The sequence below is a fragment of the Heliangelus exortis genome, chromosome 8, assembly GCF_036169615.1.
Source record: "Heliangelus exortis chromosome 8, bHelExo1.hap1, whole genome shotgun sequence".
Classification (NCBI taxonomy): domain Eukaryota; kingdom Metazoa; phylum Chordata; class Aves; order Apodiformes; family Trochilidae; genus Heliangelus; species Heliangelus exortis.
In genome coordinates, this window is record NC_092429.1 from 6287262 (window position 1) to 6307778 (window position 20517).

Here is a 20517-nt window from a genome sequence, read left to right on the forward strand (position 1 = left end):
AATCTGATGCAATCCCTCCCACTTTTCCCAGCAGTTTTCATTAGAGGAGTGCTCCATAGCAACAGTGAGATCACTGGAGGCAGGATTTCATTGATTTCTCCCACCCGCCCTCTTCCATTTTTGAGCCATTCTTATCACTGAAGTGCAGTTGGATGAAAAGATAGGGGCTTTTTTTTTTTGGTTTTTTTGGTTTGTTTTTTTTTTATGCAGAAGACTTGTGTGGGCTTCTGTCTTGTAAATAATTTGGAAAGCAGAAATCCTTTCCATCTTCTGTATTTAATGTTTCACTATGTATTTAAAGAGAGATACAGGCTTAGGGGGCTGGATAACTGTACCTGCTGTAGCTGATGTTCTTAAGTATTCTTGCATTGTTTGCTGGTCTTCTAGGGAAAAGAATAATGTAGAGCAAGACCTGAAGGAGAAAGAAGATACCATCAAGCAGAGGACAAGTGAGGTCCAGGTAAATAAGACACAAAATTATTCTTCAGACACCTGATATTACACCATGTGGTGCTTTAAAGGCAGTGGGATTACTGAGTCTTTAGATCACATCACATATTCAGTGATGTGATCATCATTACAAAAAGGCAAAAAAAAATGGTTGTTAAAAAAAAGGAATGTATTTTAAGATATATTTTCTGTATGAATGTGGGGTGTGAGCTCTTAGGATATGTAGCCTGCATGCAGTTTTAAATTAAAAAATATTACAAAAGAATAGATTTCTTATTTTCTGTAATTATTTTTTAGCAAGGTTATCTAATATACAGCTAAAGTTGGACATTCTGGCACTGCCAATTAATAAATTTAAGTGGTTGAATTAAAAGGGTTTGTGTGCAGGGCTGCTTCCAAAGAGTCGCAGTAATTACCAGCTTGGGAGGAATATTGCCTTAAGTTAATTTTGCCTAACTTAAGAGAATTTAAAAAATAATCTGATTTTTATTTAAAAGGATGATACTGAATTTCCAGAATATTGACATATTTAAATATTCAGAAAAAATACAGAATAAGAATGTTGAAAATCAAGTGTTTTATAGAGATGAAAATTTTTCCAGTCAGCATCAGTGTTTAGAGTGCTGACAGTCTGGCCAAGCCCTGATTTAAATGCTTCAAAGCAATAGTTCAGTTAAATTTTAAGCTGCAAAAGCAGCTATGGTTGCTGCTTAAAAAAAAAAAAAAAAAAAAAAAATCAACCAGAAAACAGAAAACTTCAGTGTGCTACCTGATCACTTATATGTATTTTAAGATATTTGTTTTAAATAATGTGTATTTGATTAAGAGTAACTAATGCAGAACTTTCTGCATTTTATCTGGGCAGAAAAAGAGGCAATGTGTTACAACTGTTGAGAATTTTGTGCTTGGCTTTAATATCCTTAAAGCCTCGATGATAATTAATTGTCTGACCTTTTAGAAGATAATCAGCTGCTGGCCTGGTAGTCACAATGGCAGGCAGGTTCAGCAGCTGCAGGAATGCATGCACAAGTTGCCCACGTCTGTGATTTTTGTCCATGCATTCAGGTTGCTTTTTCACACTGTTAAAAATTCTTCTGGGCGTTTCTGGTTCTGCAGGCAGGATGGTTCTGTTACTGTGTTCTGGAATCTGTGTGTGTTTGTGTGAAGGTTGAGTTCTCTGGTGTCTTTGCACAAAATGTATATAAAGCTAAGCAAAAATCTTATCTTTAATGTTAAGAGTTATCTGGTGGAATATTAGAGTCATCTGCATATGTTTAGTGCTTGGTAGGCAGCAGCATCACAGGATAATGAGGGCATTGTATCCAGAGGAGCAGCTTGGAAGCATTTGCCTTTGGTCCTTAACCTTTTAGTGGTGACACAAGCTATCTGTCACTTGCTATATACAGAATTAAAGAGTTCTGTTGGCCTCCACAGAAGGAACAGTCTGCTATAGGCTTGTCAGAAAAATGAGAAACCATCAGGATCAAATAAGATATGGCTGCAGCATTTATTTAAACTGATGGCCCTTTATCTCTGCTGCCTTTCTAGCTCCTGAATGTTGGAGGACCTGCATGTTTCAGGAAACTTTATAGAACTTCTTGGTCTGTCACCACTGTTCTCTGAATATCTTTACATCATGATTTTTTTCATCTGGTTTTATTCTAATGGTGACATTTCTAAAGAGGTGTACAAAACCAGTTTGTTTTAATCCACCACCTCGAGTCAGGCTTAGCTTCATGGCATCACACTCCAGGGTTTTAATTACCAGAATTACTTCCATGGATGCAAATTATAATCTCAAATATAGCCACGGTGTGACAGATCAGACTGGTGTGTATGGGAGGAGGGAAAAAAATGACAGTTTTTCTTCTAAAAAATAATTTATATACTATGTAAATAGAAACTAAAAAGCAAAGATAGAAAAAGAATTGCAGGGAAAACGTAGGATACTGGTAGGTTTTAATGTTCTTTTTAAAATATCAGCTCTTTAGCAGCAAAGAGTAAGGGCTGGTTTTACTTGAAAAGTTATGGTCAGAGTAACAAAGACCAAGAAATTAATAGGTCACCATGTCCTTAACTTAGTCTGGGACTTGGATTAGCATTTTCCTATAAATACAGGAATAATAAACTCATATATTAAATGTTCTTCTTGGCAGTAGAGAACTTGATTTTACAGAGTTAACAAGTAACTCCTGAACAAAGCATAGTAAAGCTTTTCATCAGTTGGGAAAAACTTAACTGCATGTGAGATGCTGATTCAGTGAAGAGAGGGGGAAATGTGAAAGGTATTAGGGGAATTTTGCCTTCCAATTAGTCCAGAATTTTTCTGTTTTTTTTACTTTTTGATCTCCTTGTTGGTCTGAGTTGTTTTAGAGATTTATGCTGAGTGTCTCACTCAGCATTGGATTTTCCCTACTATTCATTGCAGTGCACAAAAGCCATTAGAAAGTCAGTGGAGTTGAACTTTCCTGTGCTGTTCAGGCTTAGCAGTTCCTAACACATGCATTGTTTGGTGAAGTACAGACCAGCAAGCTATGAAATCCATTGTCTGTCTCCAAAAATCCAGATCTCTAGATTTTTCTTGTCCTTCAATACATTAGCATGGAGAGTTCATCATGGGAGAGTTACAATGATGATAAATCTAATGCATTTTTATTACTACTACCACAAAAAATGCTTTTTTTATTATGTTATTTATATGTTAGTGTGTGGGGGTTTTTTTTAATGTTAGTGGTTATCATGTATAATCTCATTCAGTGCTTCAGCATTAAGATGATGCTTCTGTGCTGAGGGTGTTCTTGGAAATCCAAGCTTAATTGGATCCTGGTTAACTTCATGAAGATGTATCCCAGTTCTGTGTATTGTATTCACTCCAAGCTTTGATTTTGAAGTGGTTATATGAACATGTTTAGGTTTTGGTGCTTGTTCTTGGTGCTTTTTTCTCTTTTCTCTTTTGGGAGCCATCAGTCTTAGTCAAGTCTCTTCAGTGCCTCTCTGCTGCTGTGCCTGGAACAGACGTTGGGATTCAGGGAACAGAAGCAAGAGTGATGAGGATCTATATTTAGCTTGTGTCTATGTGAATCCCTGTTTCCTTTCAGAGAAAGGAGACTGAAATCTCTTGAAGCTGTTACTTTTTCCCCCATTGCATGTGTTCAGTGTCAGCTGTATCAGAACTCTGATTTCAAAGCAGAGTAAAAAAATAATGGATGAAGAGTGCCCCAATTACCCAAGTCAGTAGCTGCTGTAATAGCTTTTTGTATGTGCCTTGGTTTCTCTTTCATAGATCAGAAAGAACCAGTAATTCACTTGGTCTGACTGCTCTACATCAGTCATAGGCCCTTTACTGAGCTTCAAATGTGATTTTGGGGGTTTTGGTTTTAGTTGTTTTGGGCTTGGAGGTTGTTTTTTGTTCATAAAAGCATCTGTGCTGTTTCTATATGTAGTCCTCAAGTTATCTTGAGGTTACCTATTTCCCTAGCATCTGACTCTTGCACCATATGCTCTTCTATCTGTCTTTTTTGTCCTGATTATCTGGAAGTTTTAGCACAGGTGGATAAACTATCTCCCTCACAAACTACAAATCCCAAACAAAAGACCCTTAAGAAAGGACAACATATCTTACCTTAGAGTAGCACATGAATGTGATTTAATCAGAAGTTCTCATCAGCTTGTTTTCTTATCATCCTTAACTTTTATTTCTGCTTTTTGCTGTTGCTCATGATTCTTCCTACAATTACCATATTTTCTTGGAAAGGCTGCAATCTGTTTTTTTCATCTAATACTTTTTGCTTTGTATTAATCCTTTTTGATCTCCCTATATTATGTCTTCCTCTTGACTTTGACAATTCTTTATTCCTAAATTCTTTTCTTGACATTTTTTTCAATGTCATCTCTGTAATTTGTTGAATCATACCTATTCCTCTTGCTCAGAAATGAACTAATTACCATATGATGCTACTTAATGTACTTAGAACACAAGGTATATATATTTCTGTTTCAGAAATGAGAAGATGCCATGTTGTTGTGTATGGCATCTGTGTTTCTCACCAGTAGTGCATGGAAAATAAGTTTTTGCCTTACTTTTGTGAATTCAGAGGCAGAGGTGCTATAGAAGGGAGTGCATTTGGGTTAATATGCTCTGTTGTGGCCCTTTACTGTGTTGCTTAAACAAGTTGCTGCTAAAACACAGGAGAGAGGCAATGTAGCACCCAAATAATAATGATTTACAAGTTCAAAATGAAACCCTAACCTCCCTGTAAGTGAAATATTTATATCTGTGTTGATGTATGACCTTCAGTATTTCAGTGAGATTCTTTTAGCTTAAGATATAGCAAATAACCTCATTATTTTTTTGTGTATTAGAATTTGAGAATACTTCCTTCTCTGACAGTGTAAATGCCAGCTCTGGAAAGATAATTTGTTGATACTTTGAAATCTGAGTTAGTACTGCAGTTTCCACTGTGGAATTTAGTGGTTGGGAGGATAAGGGGAACAAGTGCAAAACTAATCTGTGTTATTACAGGATCTACAAGATGAAGTAAAGAGGGAGAGCAGTCAACTGCAAAAGCTGCAAGCTCAGAAACAGGAAGCCCAGGAAATTCTTAATGATCTTGATGAGCAGAAGGCCAAGTTGGAAGAGCAACTTAATGATATCAGGCAGAAGTGTGCAGAAGAGGCCCATATGGTAAGGTCCAGTGGCTAAAGCCCTTTGAAGAGGAAATGCCTCATTTTGAAGAACTCAGCCTTGTAGTGTTACAGTTGTTGGAGCAGGAGAAAAATTTTTAATGAATAAACAGCCTAACTGTCAAAGTTTTGTGACTAGCAGAGAACAGGAAATAATGTGGCTTAGCTCAGTCACCTCCTAATTTAATATCAGGGGGCCCACAAATAAGGTTAAGTGCTAACAAATAATGCAAAACTATAATGCAATCTTAATGTAATGGGAAGCACTAATTATTGGGACTGATTTTTCAGTGGTTAAAAAAATCATCTTATGGTCAGATTTTTCTCTTCTAATACAGAGCTACAGTATTTGTTTATCTGAAAGTATACTTTCAGTATTAGAAATATCTGTTTTGATCAGGGGAACTGCCAGAATACTATGATCTTATTGAGAACAATACAGAATTAACCTTTTATTCAGGAATGATTTATGTAATATCTGCAACAGATCTCAGGTTTTTACTTTTTATGGTCATAAATAATAGTATTTGGATATGGTTTTGTGTGGTCACTTATTTTTTTTTTAAGCTGGCTTTGCAATATTTGCCCATGCTTTAGATTGCTATGCTGAAAGCTGAAATAACAAGCCAGGAATCCAAGATTTCAGCCTATGAAGATGAACTGACCAAAGCTCAAGAGGAGCTGAGTCGCCTGCAGCAAGAAACTGCAGAGCTTGAGCATTGCTTAGAATCTGGGAGAGCACAGCTGGGACCTCTTCAGCAACATCTGCAGGATTCACAACAGGAAATCAATTCAGTAAGGCAGTGTGAAAAACAAACAAACAAAAAATTATATTTTTTTTTTTAGCTGACAACCTTTAGTATATATTTTTGGAAGGGGAAGGTGTTTTGTTTTGTTTTTTTTTTTTTAATTGATCTTGCCATTAGTTACTCACACATGTTCTGTACTAGTAGCTGTTGGTATTCTTAAAGGCTGACTCAAACACTCCATGATTTTTTTTTCTCAAGTTTCTTAATAAAGGGATTAATTTATTATTCATCATAAATAATTTGGCCTAATGTAATGAATGAAAGATGGATAATGCATGTTAAATTCTATCTATCCAACAACTATCTCTATAGTTATTTAAGCTTTCTTGCTCAGCTGTGGCCTGGGGCAAGCTCTCACTCTTCTTTTATTAATGTGAAGTTGGTATAAAATTGCTAACATTTACTTAGTGCTTTATTGAAGACAGAAAGTAAGGTGAATGTAAGAATAAATTGGCTTGACATTAGATACTGAGAAGCAAAGGTGCACTGTTTTTTAAGCACAGAACTGTGCTTTGAGATGTCTGCTTTTAGATTAAAGCAGCACTTTTCAGCTCTTACCTGTAATCAGTGGTTTATTATTACTTCAGTGATGCATTAGCTTGCACACCCTTTCCTCATCATTCTTCTTTGACTTGCCAGCTATCTAATATGTAAATCAGTCACATCATTATCAAGTTAAAAACAAAACAAAAAGGCTTCCTATTAATTTTGAACTCTAGAAAGGGATGACTTTGGGGTCTGCCATTTTACATAAATAATTTCTGACTTAATTTTTTTGTCCTACTATTTCCACTGCTAGTGGTCACATTTTGCTCTACTGAAGAGCCTTATAACTTAATTTTTAAATGTGGCTTTGAGGTTTAGAAAAGAAGAAGTAAACAAATGGATATTCCATTGTTTCATCATGGGTAGAGAGAAGGTTGTGCTATTTCAGTATTAGTATATGAGCAAGAGGTACTTGCAATGAACAGATTTGAGGCTGATAATGTCTCCTGGCTCACAAATAATGAACTTTGGTGCTTTGATGCTTTAGACAAGTCTGAGATCAGTGTGTCTGAAAGGCATCTGGTGTCCTCTTTGCTGCTATCTGACTTGTGACATGGGCAAGCCAATGAACATTCTATGAGGTGACTGAGCTCTAGCAAAAGTCAGGGGGGTTTACACACTGAAATAGCTGAACTATGTTCATCCTTCTCTGTTATCTGTGAAATTCAAAGATTGCTTCATAACTGTCAGGTTGGTTGTAACTGTTTGCTGTGAGACACTGCATTAAGCATAGTGCTGAAAAAATAGGAAATAAACTGTCTAGGAAAATATACTGTGGATTTTGTAGAATTCAAAGGTCCTGTGGAAGAAAATAATGAAGTTGTAATTTTCTTTCTGGGAAGATGAGAATTCTGATAAAGCAGGCTTTTTCATTTGGAGTTTAAGGCAATTGCAAATACATAATTTAAAAAAGAAAACAGTAAACAAGCAGCAGCCACTCTCCCCTCCCCAAAAACCAAACAAAACAACAACAAACAAAACCAGCCAAACAAAAAAACCCTGAGAGCTTTGCAACTCCTAAGAAGAGTTTGAGTAGAAACAGAGCAACAAGTCTTGATGTTGTCTGTGATGCTCTCTGCTTCCCTGGCAGGAGCAGATTCTCAGGTCTGTCCTTCAATTAAATTATGTCTCTTCTGTGTCAGACTTTCACCTCTCAAATTTCACCTCTTTGAAATGACGTGGGTTTTTTTTTTGCTTTTGAAAGTGAGAATTGTAGCTTAGATTTAAGAGGGGATGGTGATATATTGGCTTCTGTGTACTGCCATGCTGATGCATATCTATTTATTTCTATCTACAGGTGCAGACAAAGCTTCTTGAGCTGAAAGAATTGGGGAATAACCAATTTAGTTGGCACTCTCAGCCACATAATACACTTGTTAATGGGACTGTGGATCATTCCAGTCTTAGCAATAGCAGCAGTGAAACTGCTAACCTTAATGAGAATGCTGAAAGGGAAAGTATAGCAGAAGATGAACAAACAAACAGCGTCTCTCCAGTGAGTAGTGTTTTGCCTGCTTGATCATGATGCAGTGCAGCTGTGAAGCTGGAATAAGTTAAGAATGTATCAAGATTGATAATGTTTTTAAACACTTGCACAGGTCAAATTTCAGGGTGTTACTGTGAGGCACTGTGTTGCAGCAATCTTAAAGTTGCTAAGCACAAAAAGAAGAGATTTCAGCTTGGCTGGAAAGTGGCATTAACAGTTTTTCTGTATTTGTTCCCAAAGCAAAATATCCTAAATTGCATAGTAGAATTAGCTATAAAGGAGAGCAGCTGTCTCCAGTTGGTGAAACAAGAATGGAATAAGGAATAGAACACCAAATCTAAAGATGTCTTATTTGAATGTCCCTCTTTATGTCCCAGTAGACTCTAAAAGATTTTTTTAAACTTTTGCAGGATTTATGGAACATTTCAGTATGTTCTATAAGAAGTATGAATCCCTTGAAGTATATTCTTTTAGCTATTTAAGAATTAAAATTAAAATGTCTGGTCTTCTATTTGCTAATTTATAGTTAATTTCCTTTACCTTTATGTAGGTAAGGAATAGTCCTGAAACAACAGCCTCTGTTGTGGAAGAGGAGAAAGAGACTCCAGCTGCAGCTATTCCCAAAAAGGTGAGTTTGCTCAGATCTGGGGGAGGAAAAAGTAAGTTAGAAAATTGTAGTTAAGCTGTTTGAGGCTTGCATCATGGTCATAGAACAAAAGGGAAATGAAACTGTCACTTTTTCCTCATTTTACTTGTCATCTCATGTAGCAGGCAGGTGGCTGAGAAATGTTTAGGATGTCCAGTCATGAATTATGTGAAATTCTAGCTGGCTATGGGATTTTTTCATTTCTAAGAAGCTATTAAATGGTAACACAAAGCAACAGAAATGTTTTCAGTCAGGCAAGTCTTAAAAATTTAATAACTTTCTCTACTTTTGCATTGCCCAGGAAGATCCATTTGATGCTGAATCTCATCCATTGCCTGATCTCGTTTCTGAAGCCAGCTTAGAGTTCTTCCAGTCTGACCCTTTTGTTGGCAGTAAGTAAACTTTTCTCTGTGGGCAGGTATTTTATGAACACCTCAGACTCATCTTCACCTTGGGACTGCTCTTCATGGAATAAATGTGAAGGTGTTGGGAGTGGCAGGAGTGTGGAGCCACTAGCATTACAGAATGGAAATGAGAGTTTCCAGAGTGTTTTTTCCTTCTTTCATCTGGACTTTCTAATTAACTGTGAAAATTTCACCTTTCCCCCACCACTCTTCTGGAGAACCTCTCTTACCTCTGTGTGCTGCACAGATCCACAAAGAGATCAGCTGGGGGTTCAGTGAGCTGTGGTGCAGGAAGGGTGTGGGTGGTTGAGAATGAATGGCTGTGGCCTACTTTTGGTGAGTTTGGCACTCAGAAAAAGGTGATGTGGAACTGCACCATCTGCTCATCTTGTGGAAGTGCTATACTTTATTTTAAGAACTTGCCACTGACGAATGCTGTTGTTCTGGTTTTATTTTTTTCTTTCATGTTGGAAGAAGTGAACTGTCTGTATGGAGGCACTTGGAGGGAGTTAATTTGGCTTAACTGCTGAAGCAGATGTTTTCAGCCACATTAATATGATCTTACAGGCTTTCAGAATCAGCATGGTCTGATCAATTGAGCTCATATCACTTCAAAAGGAAAATAAGCTAAATTTATTTCAGATCACTTGACTACTGACAGAAATGTCAGTGCAGATTTAATACTTTTAATGAATAAATTAAGCTGATTTAAAACAGCTTGAATGTTTCTGTGTAGATAATGCTTGGTATTTGTTTATGTTGAAGTGGTCCTACTCACAGAACATCAGGACATTTTTTTAGAGGAAAAAGGTCTCTCTGTTAGTAGCCAACCTTTTGAGCTTTGTTTGCTGAGGATGTTCAGCTACTAGATAGAACATCTATGTCTCTTGGATGTGGATGAGGAAGTACAACTGATGAAATTGGTTCCATTCACCCAGTACAGAAATTAACACTTCAGAGCTACCATCCATGGCACCCATGAGAATTAAACAGACCTGGGGCTCAGTTATCAGTGGCTGGCCTGGCAAATGCTGCATAATGTGGGTGTTTACAGACCAAAGCATCTTTGAGGTTGCTGCTTTTGTGTGTTTCATGCTGATAGTGAACAGCTTGGTTAGTATTTGCTTTTTCTAATGCTAGCTCTTGTCATTCTACTGAAAATAGTGAAATTATTCTTCTGTGTGAGAGTTGTTTCAATTCTAGATGTAGAAATTACTTCATATCCAAAAGAATTCAAGCGTGTGCTTTATCATAAGTAACTTTTTTTTTTTTTAAATAAACAGGTGATCCCTTCAAAGATGACCCTTTTGGGAAAATTGGTAAGCAACTTGGTAACTTCTAAAGTGTTTGTACTTCTAAGTGATTCATACTAAAAGAATATGTGGGGAAAAGTGTTGCTGCTTTCAGCATAAGAAAGGTAGAAATGACCCAAAAAAGTCACTGTAGGATAGATAGATATGGAACAGTAGCAGCTGGCCTCTTGTTCTAAGGATTTTCAGAGGGGCCCGTTGCCAGTGAACTTCTTGCTGTTGGAAGCATCCTTAGTTGGGATTTAAGTCTGTGAAGGTGGTGAACAGAAGGCCCCAAACTCCTGCTGCTTGCCTTGGATGCAGTGAATTAGGACTGTGTTCTCTTTAAAAAGCTTTTACCTTACCAACTTTCTTTAGAACTAAATACTGAAAAAGATGAGGAGTGTGTGTTTAGACTGGCTGTATAGGCACTGTCATGCATTATTTGCTTGTTTCTGAGTGGAGTTACTGGTGACAGAAAAACAAAGTGAATGGTAAGGAAGGCTTTAGCAAAATAGCATTTTGGACCAAGTGCCAAATAAGAAAACATCAGTTGTGTTTAGGGTGTGAAGGAGAGGAGGGTAGGATTGTTCTGAGAAATGTTAGGATTTGTAAATGCTTCAGTTTCAGGGGGTTTGGTTAAAGAACCTGAATGCTCAGATGATTCTGGAACAGAACCAAAGTTTTCCATGATGTACAATCCATGATGTAGAATCCAAAGTTTTCTTGATGTACAGAAAATGTTGGCTTGGCTAATGTTTTGAGTTCCAGACTACAAATTATTCACAGATGAAAGATCTTCAGTCTTAAATGTGTCACCTTCTTGCAGTATGGAGAAGCAATAAAATATTTAGTTCTTAAGACATTGAGCTAAGTAAAGCTAGCAGAAATGTTAATGAAACTTTTACTTTTTAGATCCTTTTGGTGGTGATCCCTTCAAAGGCTCAGATCCTTTTGCAGCTGACTGTTTTTTCAAACAATCCTCCACTGATCCCTTTGCAACTGCTGGCACTGATCCATTTAGCACTGCAGACAGCAGTAATAATAACACAGTAAGTTTGGTAGCATACCTTGTATAAGTTTTGGACAAAATAACCTATTTTTTGTATTTGGACACCTCTTGAAAAGCAGATATTTAGAAATTGTATAGTGAATTATACAATTTACCCCATGGCTCTGTCTTTCCTTTTGTGTCCTATTTTCTAGAAAGAGTCACAGATTAAATAGAAGTAAAAATAAAAGCATTTTAAAAAATTTTAGTGTGGAATTTCATTGCTCCACAGATCAAAACATTTGAGAATAGTGAACTAAGCTCTGTTGGTAGCTGGTGGAACTTCCTCAACATTGAAAGAAATCCAAGATTAATCTCATCAAGTTATGTTGAGACACTTGGAATTTTGCCTCCAGGGCTTACAGGATCAATAAATTCTTTACCTCATCTTGGTGGTGTTGATGTCTTGTAGTTATATCTTCATGAAGATGGTTCTGGTTGTAGAAATCTGAGTGATAGATATTCCTAAATTTTATATTAATGGTTACAAAGGATGTTGCACATAATGTACTTTTTTCCAATTTTTGAAATTATTAATCACTGTTCTGAGGAGCTTCTGTTAGCAGATTTGTTTACTGAGGCTGAAAAAATCTGCTTCCAAAATATTTGATCTTAAAACTCCTAAACTAAAATAGATCATGGTTGTATTTTTAGAATGAGGGATCTCCAAGATGAAAAACAAATTTTCCACCAATGGAATTTTTTTATTTTAGACAGAGATATTGAAGAAGAATGATCCTTTTGCTCCTGGTGGAACAACTGTGATTACATCGAATGATCAAGGTAAAATTAGATTATAGACATCAGACTTCTTGGCTTTTATTTTTATTTGCTTTTGCTTACTTTTGTTTCTGTTTTTTTAACTGAATTTGTGGTGGAGCATTTTAGGGTTTTCCTAAGTTTGCTGAATTTTACTAAAAAGTATGGCACGAGGTGCAGGCTTGCAGGGGAGATATTTTTATAGCACAAAACTGTCTCAGTCTTGCATATCACTGAAGAGTGATTCTGCCAAGATGTTCCTCTGCCTTACCTGAAACTGGTGAAATATCCTGCTCTAAGTATGAGGACTATATGGATGGTTTATGGCTTCTCATTAACATTGTTTTTAGAGATGTCATGGTAATTTCTGAACTAATATAGAAGATAACTTTGTAGGATGAGAGGAGATGTAGGAAAGAATAACTATTGCTGTTAAAGTTTGCTCCTTTTGTTTTGCTGTGATACTCTCACCTGAGGGCTAAAGATGATTTAGGGAAGACTTGAGTATCCTATTTTCTCAGGTTGGACTGACAGGTGGTAGTCCAAAACATGAATTCATGGGAGTGTAAATCTGTTCACCTTAATGGTAGGAAGAAAATGCCATTTTTTAGAGATGCAGAAGTGAGTATTGGTAAAGACAGTGCACTTCTTGCTTTATAGAATAGGTGGTTTTTACATGTTTTGAGGCACATAAGAATGAAAGGGTACTGTTAAATTGGATTGAGATGGGGTTTAGATATTTTGGGGGCCTACAGTCAGAAATGAGCTCTTGTTATGTTCATGTATATTTATGGGTGTACACACACAAAATACACCATTGTGTGTACACATCCATGTATCTCAGCAGAACATACAGTAGTATGAGGTTTTGTATCCTCTCAATGGAATTTAACTTTTTTAATGTAGAACACCATTATTTCTTTATAATTACTCCCTGTTCAAGTGAATTATTATTCTTAATTGACAGTTGCCACTTGGAGTTTTTGTAAAAGCTAATTAATTAAGTGCCCACCTCATAAAATACTTCACTTTAAACAGTGTCTGCTGCAAAACATGTAGTAGTTGCTCTTTTTTGTAGGATTTTTTTTCAGTCTTTTGTATTGAACTTATTTCATTCTGTTTGCTTGATGTGTGTGCATTTAGCTGCAGACCCCTTTGCCTCTCTGTTTGGAAATGACTCCTTTGGAAGTGGTTTTGCTGACTTCAGCACTCTGACAAAGGTAATATGAAGCTGCTGCCACTCACAGGAAATGTATGAACCTCTACAGTGACAAGGCATAGCTAAATCTCTGTACCAACAGTTCCACAGTTTTGCCACTACTAAAAATTTATAATAGCTGACATCCTTGGAAAAGAGGTCTTGACAGTAAGTTGTCCTGCAGTTCCACTGTGAAGAATGCAATGTAATTTTTCTGGCTTTAAGTGTTTTCTCTGTTCGAAGTGATGATGTAACTATTTTTTTAAATTTCTTGAGTTTAACAGCAAAAGTAGTTTACACTTTTGTCATGTGTAACTGCATTCAACTTTGTATTGCTGTAAACACTAACTATTCAGTTTTTAATTTGAATTTCCTGGATGTATGTGGATGATAACAGCAAACAAAAATGTTTTCCTTTTGTCTTGGTCCAAGCTTTCAGTTCTAAATAAATACATCATTGAAAAGAAGGGAGATTGTAGTAGAATTGCACTGAAAATGTGTATGTTGCTGTTTTCTTTGCTTAAGGCTAACAACGAGGATCCCTTCAGCTCTTCCACATCAGGTTCTGTCAACAGTGTGATCATAACTAAAAACTTATTTGAGGAACCACCAGCTAAAAATGAGGATGTTCCTCCTGCACTGCCCCCTAAAACAGGAACTCCTACAAGGCCCTGCCCACCACCACCTGGTAAGAGCTTATGCTGAGATGTTGTCAGCAATTAATTGCTTCAATATTGGCAGTGGGACAATAATTATGAGGGGATTGTGAAGTGTCTGAATGTAGACTGGATGATCAAAAATCAGGCCTGTTCCTGATCTCTTCTGGTTTCCTTGGAGTAAAAAATTTTGCATGGTGTTTGGGATCATAGTTTCTTTTTTTGAAGAGGGGTTTTAGAAAACAGGAAAAAAATTAGTTATTATGGACTTGTGCAAAACCATAGCATAGCTGCAAGTTAAATGGTTGGTAATGTGATATATTGTGAATCTTCCATTAAGCTAAGCTTAAAATGAGAATTCAGTGTGCTTTATCTAGTGCAAAACCTCTTGTTTTAATGCAAAATAAATCGAGTTAAATTACTGTCTTGGGTTTTCAGGTAAACTTTTTCCAGGTGGCCTTGCCAGAGGTCTGTAGTAGTAAACTGAGACAATGTTATAATAATAAATGCAAGTTTCCTGTGCTGTTTTCTCTTCACTGATTTCTGAATCTTCTGGTATTCTCCATGACCACCCTGCTTTCTACCAAAGGTCATGATTATCAAAGATAACAACACTTTCTTTTGGTTACAACAAGCCCATGTTACAACAGACTCCCTGTTGTCAGCATTTTTTTTGCATAGACTGGAAAATATAGTACTAACGTTCCTTTTAAAACTTCTGTCCTTGTCATTGTTCTTTAACTATCACATTATTTGGGTTAATCTTAAAAATGTTTTGGAAAACTGTAGTGTGAAACTTAAACATGTATTCATCCTGTTTCCTTGAAAGAAGGGGAACACAGTAAATGTAAAAGTATTAATACTAAGGCTTAAACTCAACTATTTAATTTCTGATGTTCATGTGAGATCTGGTTCATGCTCACACCTTGCAAGTAATCAGTTTTATTGTCAGTAACACTGAAGCAGTTGAAATGTTAAGTGATGGTAATTTAAATCCTTATTTAAAACAAAAAATGGATTTCTGACTTCTTTGTTTGGGAATGGCTATGATGTGGTTTACAGCTCCACTTTTAAAATGCAAGCTTCTAGTGGCAGAACAGCAGCATCTCTATCAATAGATGACAAGAGAAATGGCACATATTAAAAATGGTACTGTGATTATCTTGATAACCATTCCCAGTAAGTTATTTTCCTAAGAGAAATTTTTTTAATGGAAATATTTAAGTGTATTTGTTTTTAATTACTCCCTTGCTCTGATTCAAAACAAGGGAGTGCTTTTTCAAATAAAAGCCTCAAAATCTTTCTCTGAATTTTTTACACTACTGATAAGTGTGTAGAAGGGCTTCTTGCTTTCCTCTTAAATCTGTTGCATAAATTATTTTTTGGCAGATTTGGAGATTGTGTATCTAATTTTCTTCCTATTACTAATCCTTCCCATGTCAAAATAAAATTCCCTGAGCACCATTTTGAAGCTGCTTCTCCCATGTTATTCAAGAAATAGACATGCATTGTTTGACAGTATTAGAACATCATCAGTGAATGAGAACTGTCATGGCAAGGTTATCAGGGAGCTAAGTGAATCATGTTTCTGGGGGGTACTCTCTAAGTCATTGCTAGATTAGAATCTCTTTTTTTTGGTCTATGAAAAAATTTTCAGACAAACTTGCAACAGTGATATACAAGTAGTAAGCACTTGGGTTTAGTTCTGTAGTTTAAAATGGCAATAGAAGCAAGGTTTAAGCAGAACCCACTGGCTGAGATCAGGAAACAGCAATGAAATCTTTTCTGTAAGCAGTAGCAAATGGAGAGAATTGGTGGGGTGAAATTCAGCTCAGCTGTTCTTGGAAGTATTTGGGTTGATGTCCCCAGTGGTGTTGAAAGCTGACTGGGGTTAAGCTGAAAAAAAAGAACAAGATAAATGGGGATTGTTGCTGATTCTGTCTGTAGCTACTTAGGCAAGGATGAACAAAATGGTTAAGCCTGTGACTGCTTGTTATCATTCTCCTTACTTCTTTTAGTTTAAAAACTACAGAAGTCCCAGATGTTAGCATAGTGAGAGGATGTGGTGTTTTGAAGACTTAAAAATGTATTTCTGGTCTCTGAATGAAATCGTGTTACTATTTGTTTGGATCATATTAAAAAAGCCTTTCTGGAATTATTATGGACAGTGGATAGGCAGAAGTAAAAATTACTGTGCTAATACCATAGGGGGTCAAAACTGCTGGAAGTTTTCTTTCCAGAATAGTCAATTAGTACATAACTCTGTTCTTGAAGCATTAACAGACATGTTCCCTTTTTACCTGATTACTGTTAAGGACCATACCCTCATTTTTTAAATTCACAACCCTTCCTCTGAGGTCTTTGCAGCTCCACTAGTTTTATAGAGGAAGTTGCATTCCAAGTAGCTTTTGAATTTGTTGGTTTTTTGGGGTTTGGGTTTTTAAATATTTTTATTTTTTAAAGAAAAACTATTTTTGCCATCTTATTACCTGCTATCTTAAATTCATTTTAAATTCATTTTAATCTAAGGGAAAAGACCTATCAATCAAATAGACTCTTCAGATTCCTTTAAACCAAGAGATCCATTTCAGCCTTTCCCCACCCCAGACATTCCCAAAGAACAAGAAGCAGATCTATTCTGTGATCCATTTGCTCCTACAAGCATCAGTAAAGAGGCTGACCCCAACAATTTTGCAAACTTCAGTACTGTGAGTAAACACTTTTTACATTTGTTTCAGTATAATGACAGCTTTGACTTGTTCACACTGAAGTCTTCAGTCTAATTTAAAATATTAAAACATATCCCATGTACAAAAGGGATATGATTTCCAGATAAAACAGAATTTGCAATTAATTTACCACTGAGGCTGTCCTAAAACAAAGTACTGCAAAATATTCCAGTTATTGTTTAAATTGCATTGTTTTTGTATTTTTTTTTTCCATGGAAGCCTCCTAGCTTTTAGAAAATAGGACTTAAAAATATCTGTTCTAGAGATTACCCATTTTATCAGAGCATGCAGCACATTTAAATTATTTAACTGTACCAAACACTGATCACTCCCCAATTAAAAGTAAAACAGAAGGTGTGATTTTAATTTAGCTGTCACTGAGCTGTTTGGTCATAATTTCAATGTACTGAAATATTGATAACCAGCCTCATAACAATGTTCATTAATGAAATATAATTTGGTGAGTTTTGAATGGCTAGTAGATTCCAGATTTACATACAATGAAGTAAAAAGTAGTGAGTGTCTCTTTATAACCAGAATCCATCTCATAGAAGTCGTGGTGTCCAAGCAGTAGAAGCAAATCTAAAGGTTTGTGCATGCCTTTATTTTTATTTTTTTTTTCTTTTGAGCTTTTGCAAGTAGGAGTTTTGAAAGGCATCATCTCACTTTGAAGCTTGATACCTGATAAATGCAATTTGCATTTACAGTATCATGATCATACTGCTTTTTTTTTTTTAATTATTTTTAGGCCTAATAAACTATGTGCTTGATTGAAATAAACTGAGGATTGGCAGGCTTTCAAAAGTGACTTGCACTGGTTGATGTGTCTTGTAGCATGATAATAATAGCATTTCAGAAATTATCACTGTTACTGGTTACAGGGACTGAGAAGCCAGTTTGAAGGAGAGGATGTGAAATGTGGAGGAAGAAGCAAACATGTTAATTATCTTTATGAAGAAAAAAGTTGTTTTCCAGCTTCATTTATTGAAAACCCATGAAGTATGGCAAAAACTCAAGCTTTTCTACATGTATTTCCCAAAGCAGCAGCTCAAAGCAGAAACTGCTGGGGTATATTCTGATACCCCTGTCAGATTTAGCACTGGGACATTGATGAAAACATGGGCTTCACCTACCTCTTGCCTTTTCTGCATGCTGACTAGAAACAAGCTTGAGCACAATCTTCTGTATTTTAATAGATTTAATTTCCTTAACTGTCTCTCATTTATAATTAGTACCACAGAAATTGAATTCACATTCTGTTCATATCAATATACATGGAAAAAAACTGTTATTTTTTGCTTTTTTCTTTCTGTTGTATCACATTGACCATTTTCTATACCGGGCTTCTAACTGTACAGTTACCTTATTATTTTGCTGTTTCTTTGCAGAAGTCTTATTCCTCTGCACAATTAAAAACAGTCATTCTAATTTTTGCAGTCATTGTCATCTGGAAAAATTATCCCTAATATAAGTAGAGTAAATCAGGATGTTCCACCATATGGACAGGAGTGTATTTTGCTAAATGTTTTCCTGATTTATTAAAATTTTCGTGTGAAGATTGTTTTTCATCCAAAATAGTGTGAATTTAAATTATAGCACTTTCTACTCATAACTTTTTTTAAATTCAATATTGAATTTTGAAACATAGCATAATGCATAGAAATGCATCAAATGGGATGGCTTCTATGCAGTTCTTAATAGGTAAACATAAGATAATAGTTACAAGTGTATTAAAATTAAAAAGCAAGTAATATTTGAATACTAGAATACATACAATTTTTTTAAAACTGCAATTGTCCCTTAAACCAAGGGCTTGGTACTAATATTGGTTATCACTGTATTATTAATCTGGTTTATTTTTTCTTTTAAAAATGCAGTATTCCACTGAGGAAGACATGATTGAATGGGCTAAGAGGGAAAGTGAGAGAGAAGAGAAAGAAAGATTGGCAAGACTGAAACAGCAAGAGCAAGAAGACTTGGAACTGGCTATTGCACTCAGTAAATCTGAAATATCAGAAGCATGAAGTTTAGAATAAGATTTTGTCTTACATCAACTGTTTTGTCCCTTTTCCTGAAGACCTAACCTATTTAAATGTTACTCAGAAGATACATAATATACAAGAAACTATGAAAGGTTTTCAGTTTCTGGAAGTGTAGTGAATGTTTTTGCTAAGTTCAATCCTTTTGGTTATTGTTTGAATAACTTTTAAGTTTAGCATTCAGTTTCTTTCAAGTTTTCAGGAGAACAAAGTACTTTTCCCAGGTGTAAGCAAATCAGTTTAAAATGCAGATTGTGAGATTGTAGCTTGACTGTAATCTTTCAGCAGTTGGTAAGTGAGCATAAAGTGAATATAGCAATTATTCTGCCATGGCTGACTGTCTCCCATCAAGCAGTTAGTCATTTGAAACCTTTTATCCATCTAAGAGATTTTAGTAATGCCAGAGTTGTGGAGTGCTTTATTTTAAATGTATGCCTGTAGATTTTTCTCTTCATTGAAGATTCTGCATCTGTATTTGAAATAACAATCTTCATGGAGTCTTTAAGTCAGAAAGAGTGTGTCTTTCTGGAACTTTAATGCTTTTCTTGCATGGTCATAGGTTTTCAGACCTGTTTTGTTTTATAAAGCAGTTAAGTTGAAGATTCATGTGCATTTGATGTTTGGCCAAGAGGACTGTCAAATTAGAGACCCCCTGCTATTTGAGCCACTTTTGCCTGTGAAATACACAGCTGAACTGGCAAGGTAGTAAGTACAATTTGAAATAGGATTGAGAATAGAAAGAAAAAACAGGTAGTCTTTTTTTTTTTTTTTTTTTTTTTTAAACCACAGTTGTTTTCTGTAATGTAATTTATTGAATGCCAACTGATAGTTGCACCTTAAACTGAATTATTTCTTTTTGGTCACTGAGTCAGAGTAGGATTGATAGAATGTTAATGCAAATAAATTAATGAAAATAACTTATTGTTTCATTCTGAAACAACTCTATTCTGGAGAATTGGTTTCATTAAAATAATTCCAAAAAGAATAATCTTTTTGCCCTAAGGAAAAACGAATGGCAGCAGCATAAACATCAAAAGAGATTTTTTTTTTTTTTCTTGCACTTTTAACCTGTGGTATTTCTGTTGAGGGAATTGAAGTGTTCCAACATGCAGCACTGGGGGATGGAAAGGGGAGAACTCAGCCATGCTTCAGTATATTTAAGCTCTTCCCACAAATTATCAATGCTGCTGTTGCAGGAGTTTGAGGGTAGTTTTCAATTTTAAAGGAAAAACAGGTAACCTGACTGGGATGGATTTTCTTTTGCACTGGGAAATGGGCATTTAAACACCTGCTCAAAAAAAAGTAATTTAAAATTTTGCAAGTATTAAATAGTTATAACTTATCTATACATCTTTGTTACGAGTGTACACTAATCTTGCAAGTCATATGCTTAACTGGATTACATAGTTTCTTATCTTTTGTTAAAAATGTATACTCAGTGGACCAACACGATGTTATATGTATATATTATATATATATTCCTGCTTTCCTTTATGGAATTTAAAGTTTTGAGTCATTTGATGTTACATTTCATGTTACTGACTCTTGACTTACAGTACTTTTACTCAGACTACCAACAAACCACTGCTGTGAGCTAAATGGCATTACTTTATGAAGTTTTAACTGTTTTGGTTTGTTTGGTTTTTTTTTTTAAAAAAAAAAAGACTTGTTTGGGTGGGATTAGCCTCTATTTATAGAATTCCCTTTTGTTTAAAAATTCTAACAATAGCCTGTAATTATGAAGAAATAAAGTTTAAGTACATAAGTGTGAA

General features: G+C 35.6%; 1 protein-coding gene across 10 annotated transcripts in view; it reads left to right on the forward strand.

Moving 5' to 3' along the window:
* The window catches only part of EPS15 (epidermal growth factor receptor pathway substrate 15), a 44035-nt gene extending 23518 nt beyond the window's left edge, over window positions 1-20517 (forward strand). For 4 of the 10 annotated variants that reach the window (XM_071750148.1, XM_071750152.1, XM_071750154.1 and 1 more), the window contains 13 exons: window positions 388-460; window positions 4973-5134; window positions 5731-5928; window positions 7786-7983; window positions 8525-8602; window positions 8922-9012; window positions 10308-10343; window positions 11229-11365; window positions 12078-12147; window positions 13267-13343; window positions 13847-14009; window positions 16507-16685; window positions 18584-20517. In XM_071750148.1, the coding sequence (XP_071606249.1) occupies window positions 388-460; window positions 4973-5134; window positions 5731-5928; window positions 7786-7983; window positions 8525-8602; window positions 8922-9012; window positions 10308-10343; window positions 11229-11365; window positions 12078-12147; window positions 13267-13343; window positions 13847-14009; window positions 16507-16685; window positions 18584-18730 (1609 nt within the window). In that variant the 3' untranslated portion in view covers window positions 18731-20517. Of the gene's footprint in view, window positions 1-387; window positions 461-4972; window positions 5135-5730; window positions 5929-7785; window positions 7984-8524; window positions 8603-8921; window positions 9013-10307; window positions 10344-11228; window positions 11366-12077; window positions 12148-13266; window positions 13344-13846; window positions 14010-16506; window positions 16686-17243; window positions 17295-18583 lie in introns of all 10 variants that reach the window. The other 6 variants (XM_071750155.1, XM_071750156.1, XM_071750153.1 and 3 more) reach the window with 5 other exon arrangements.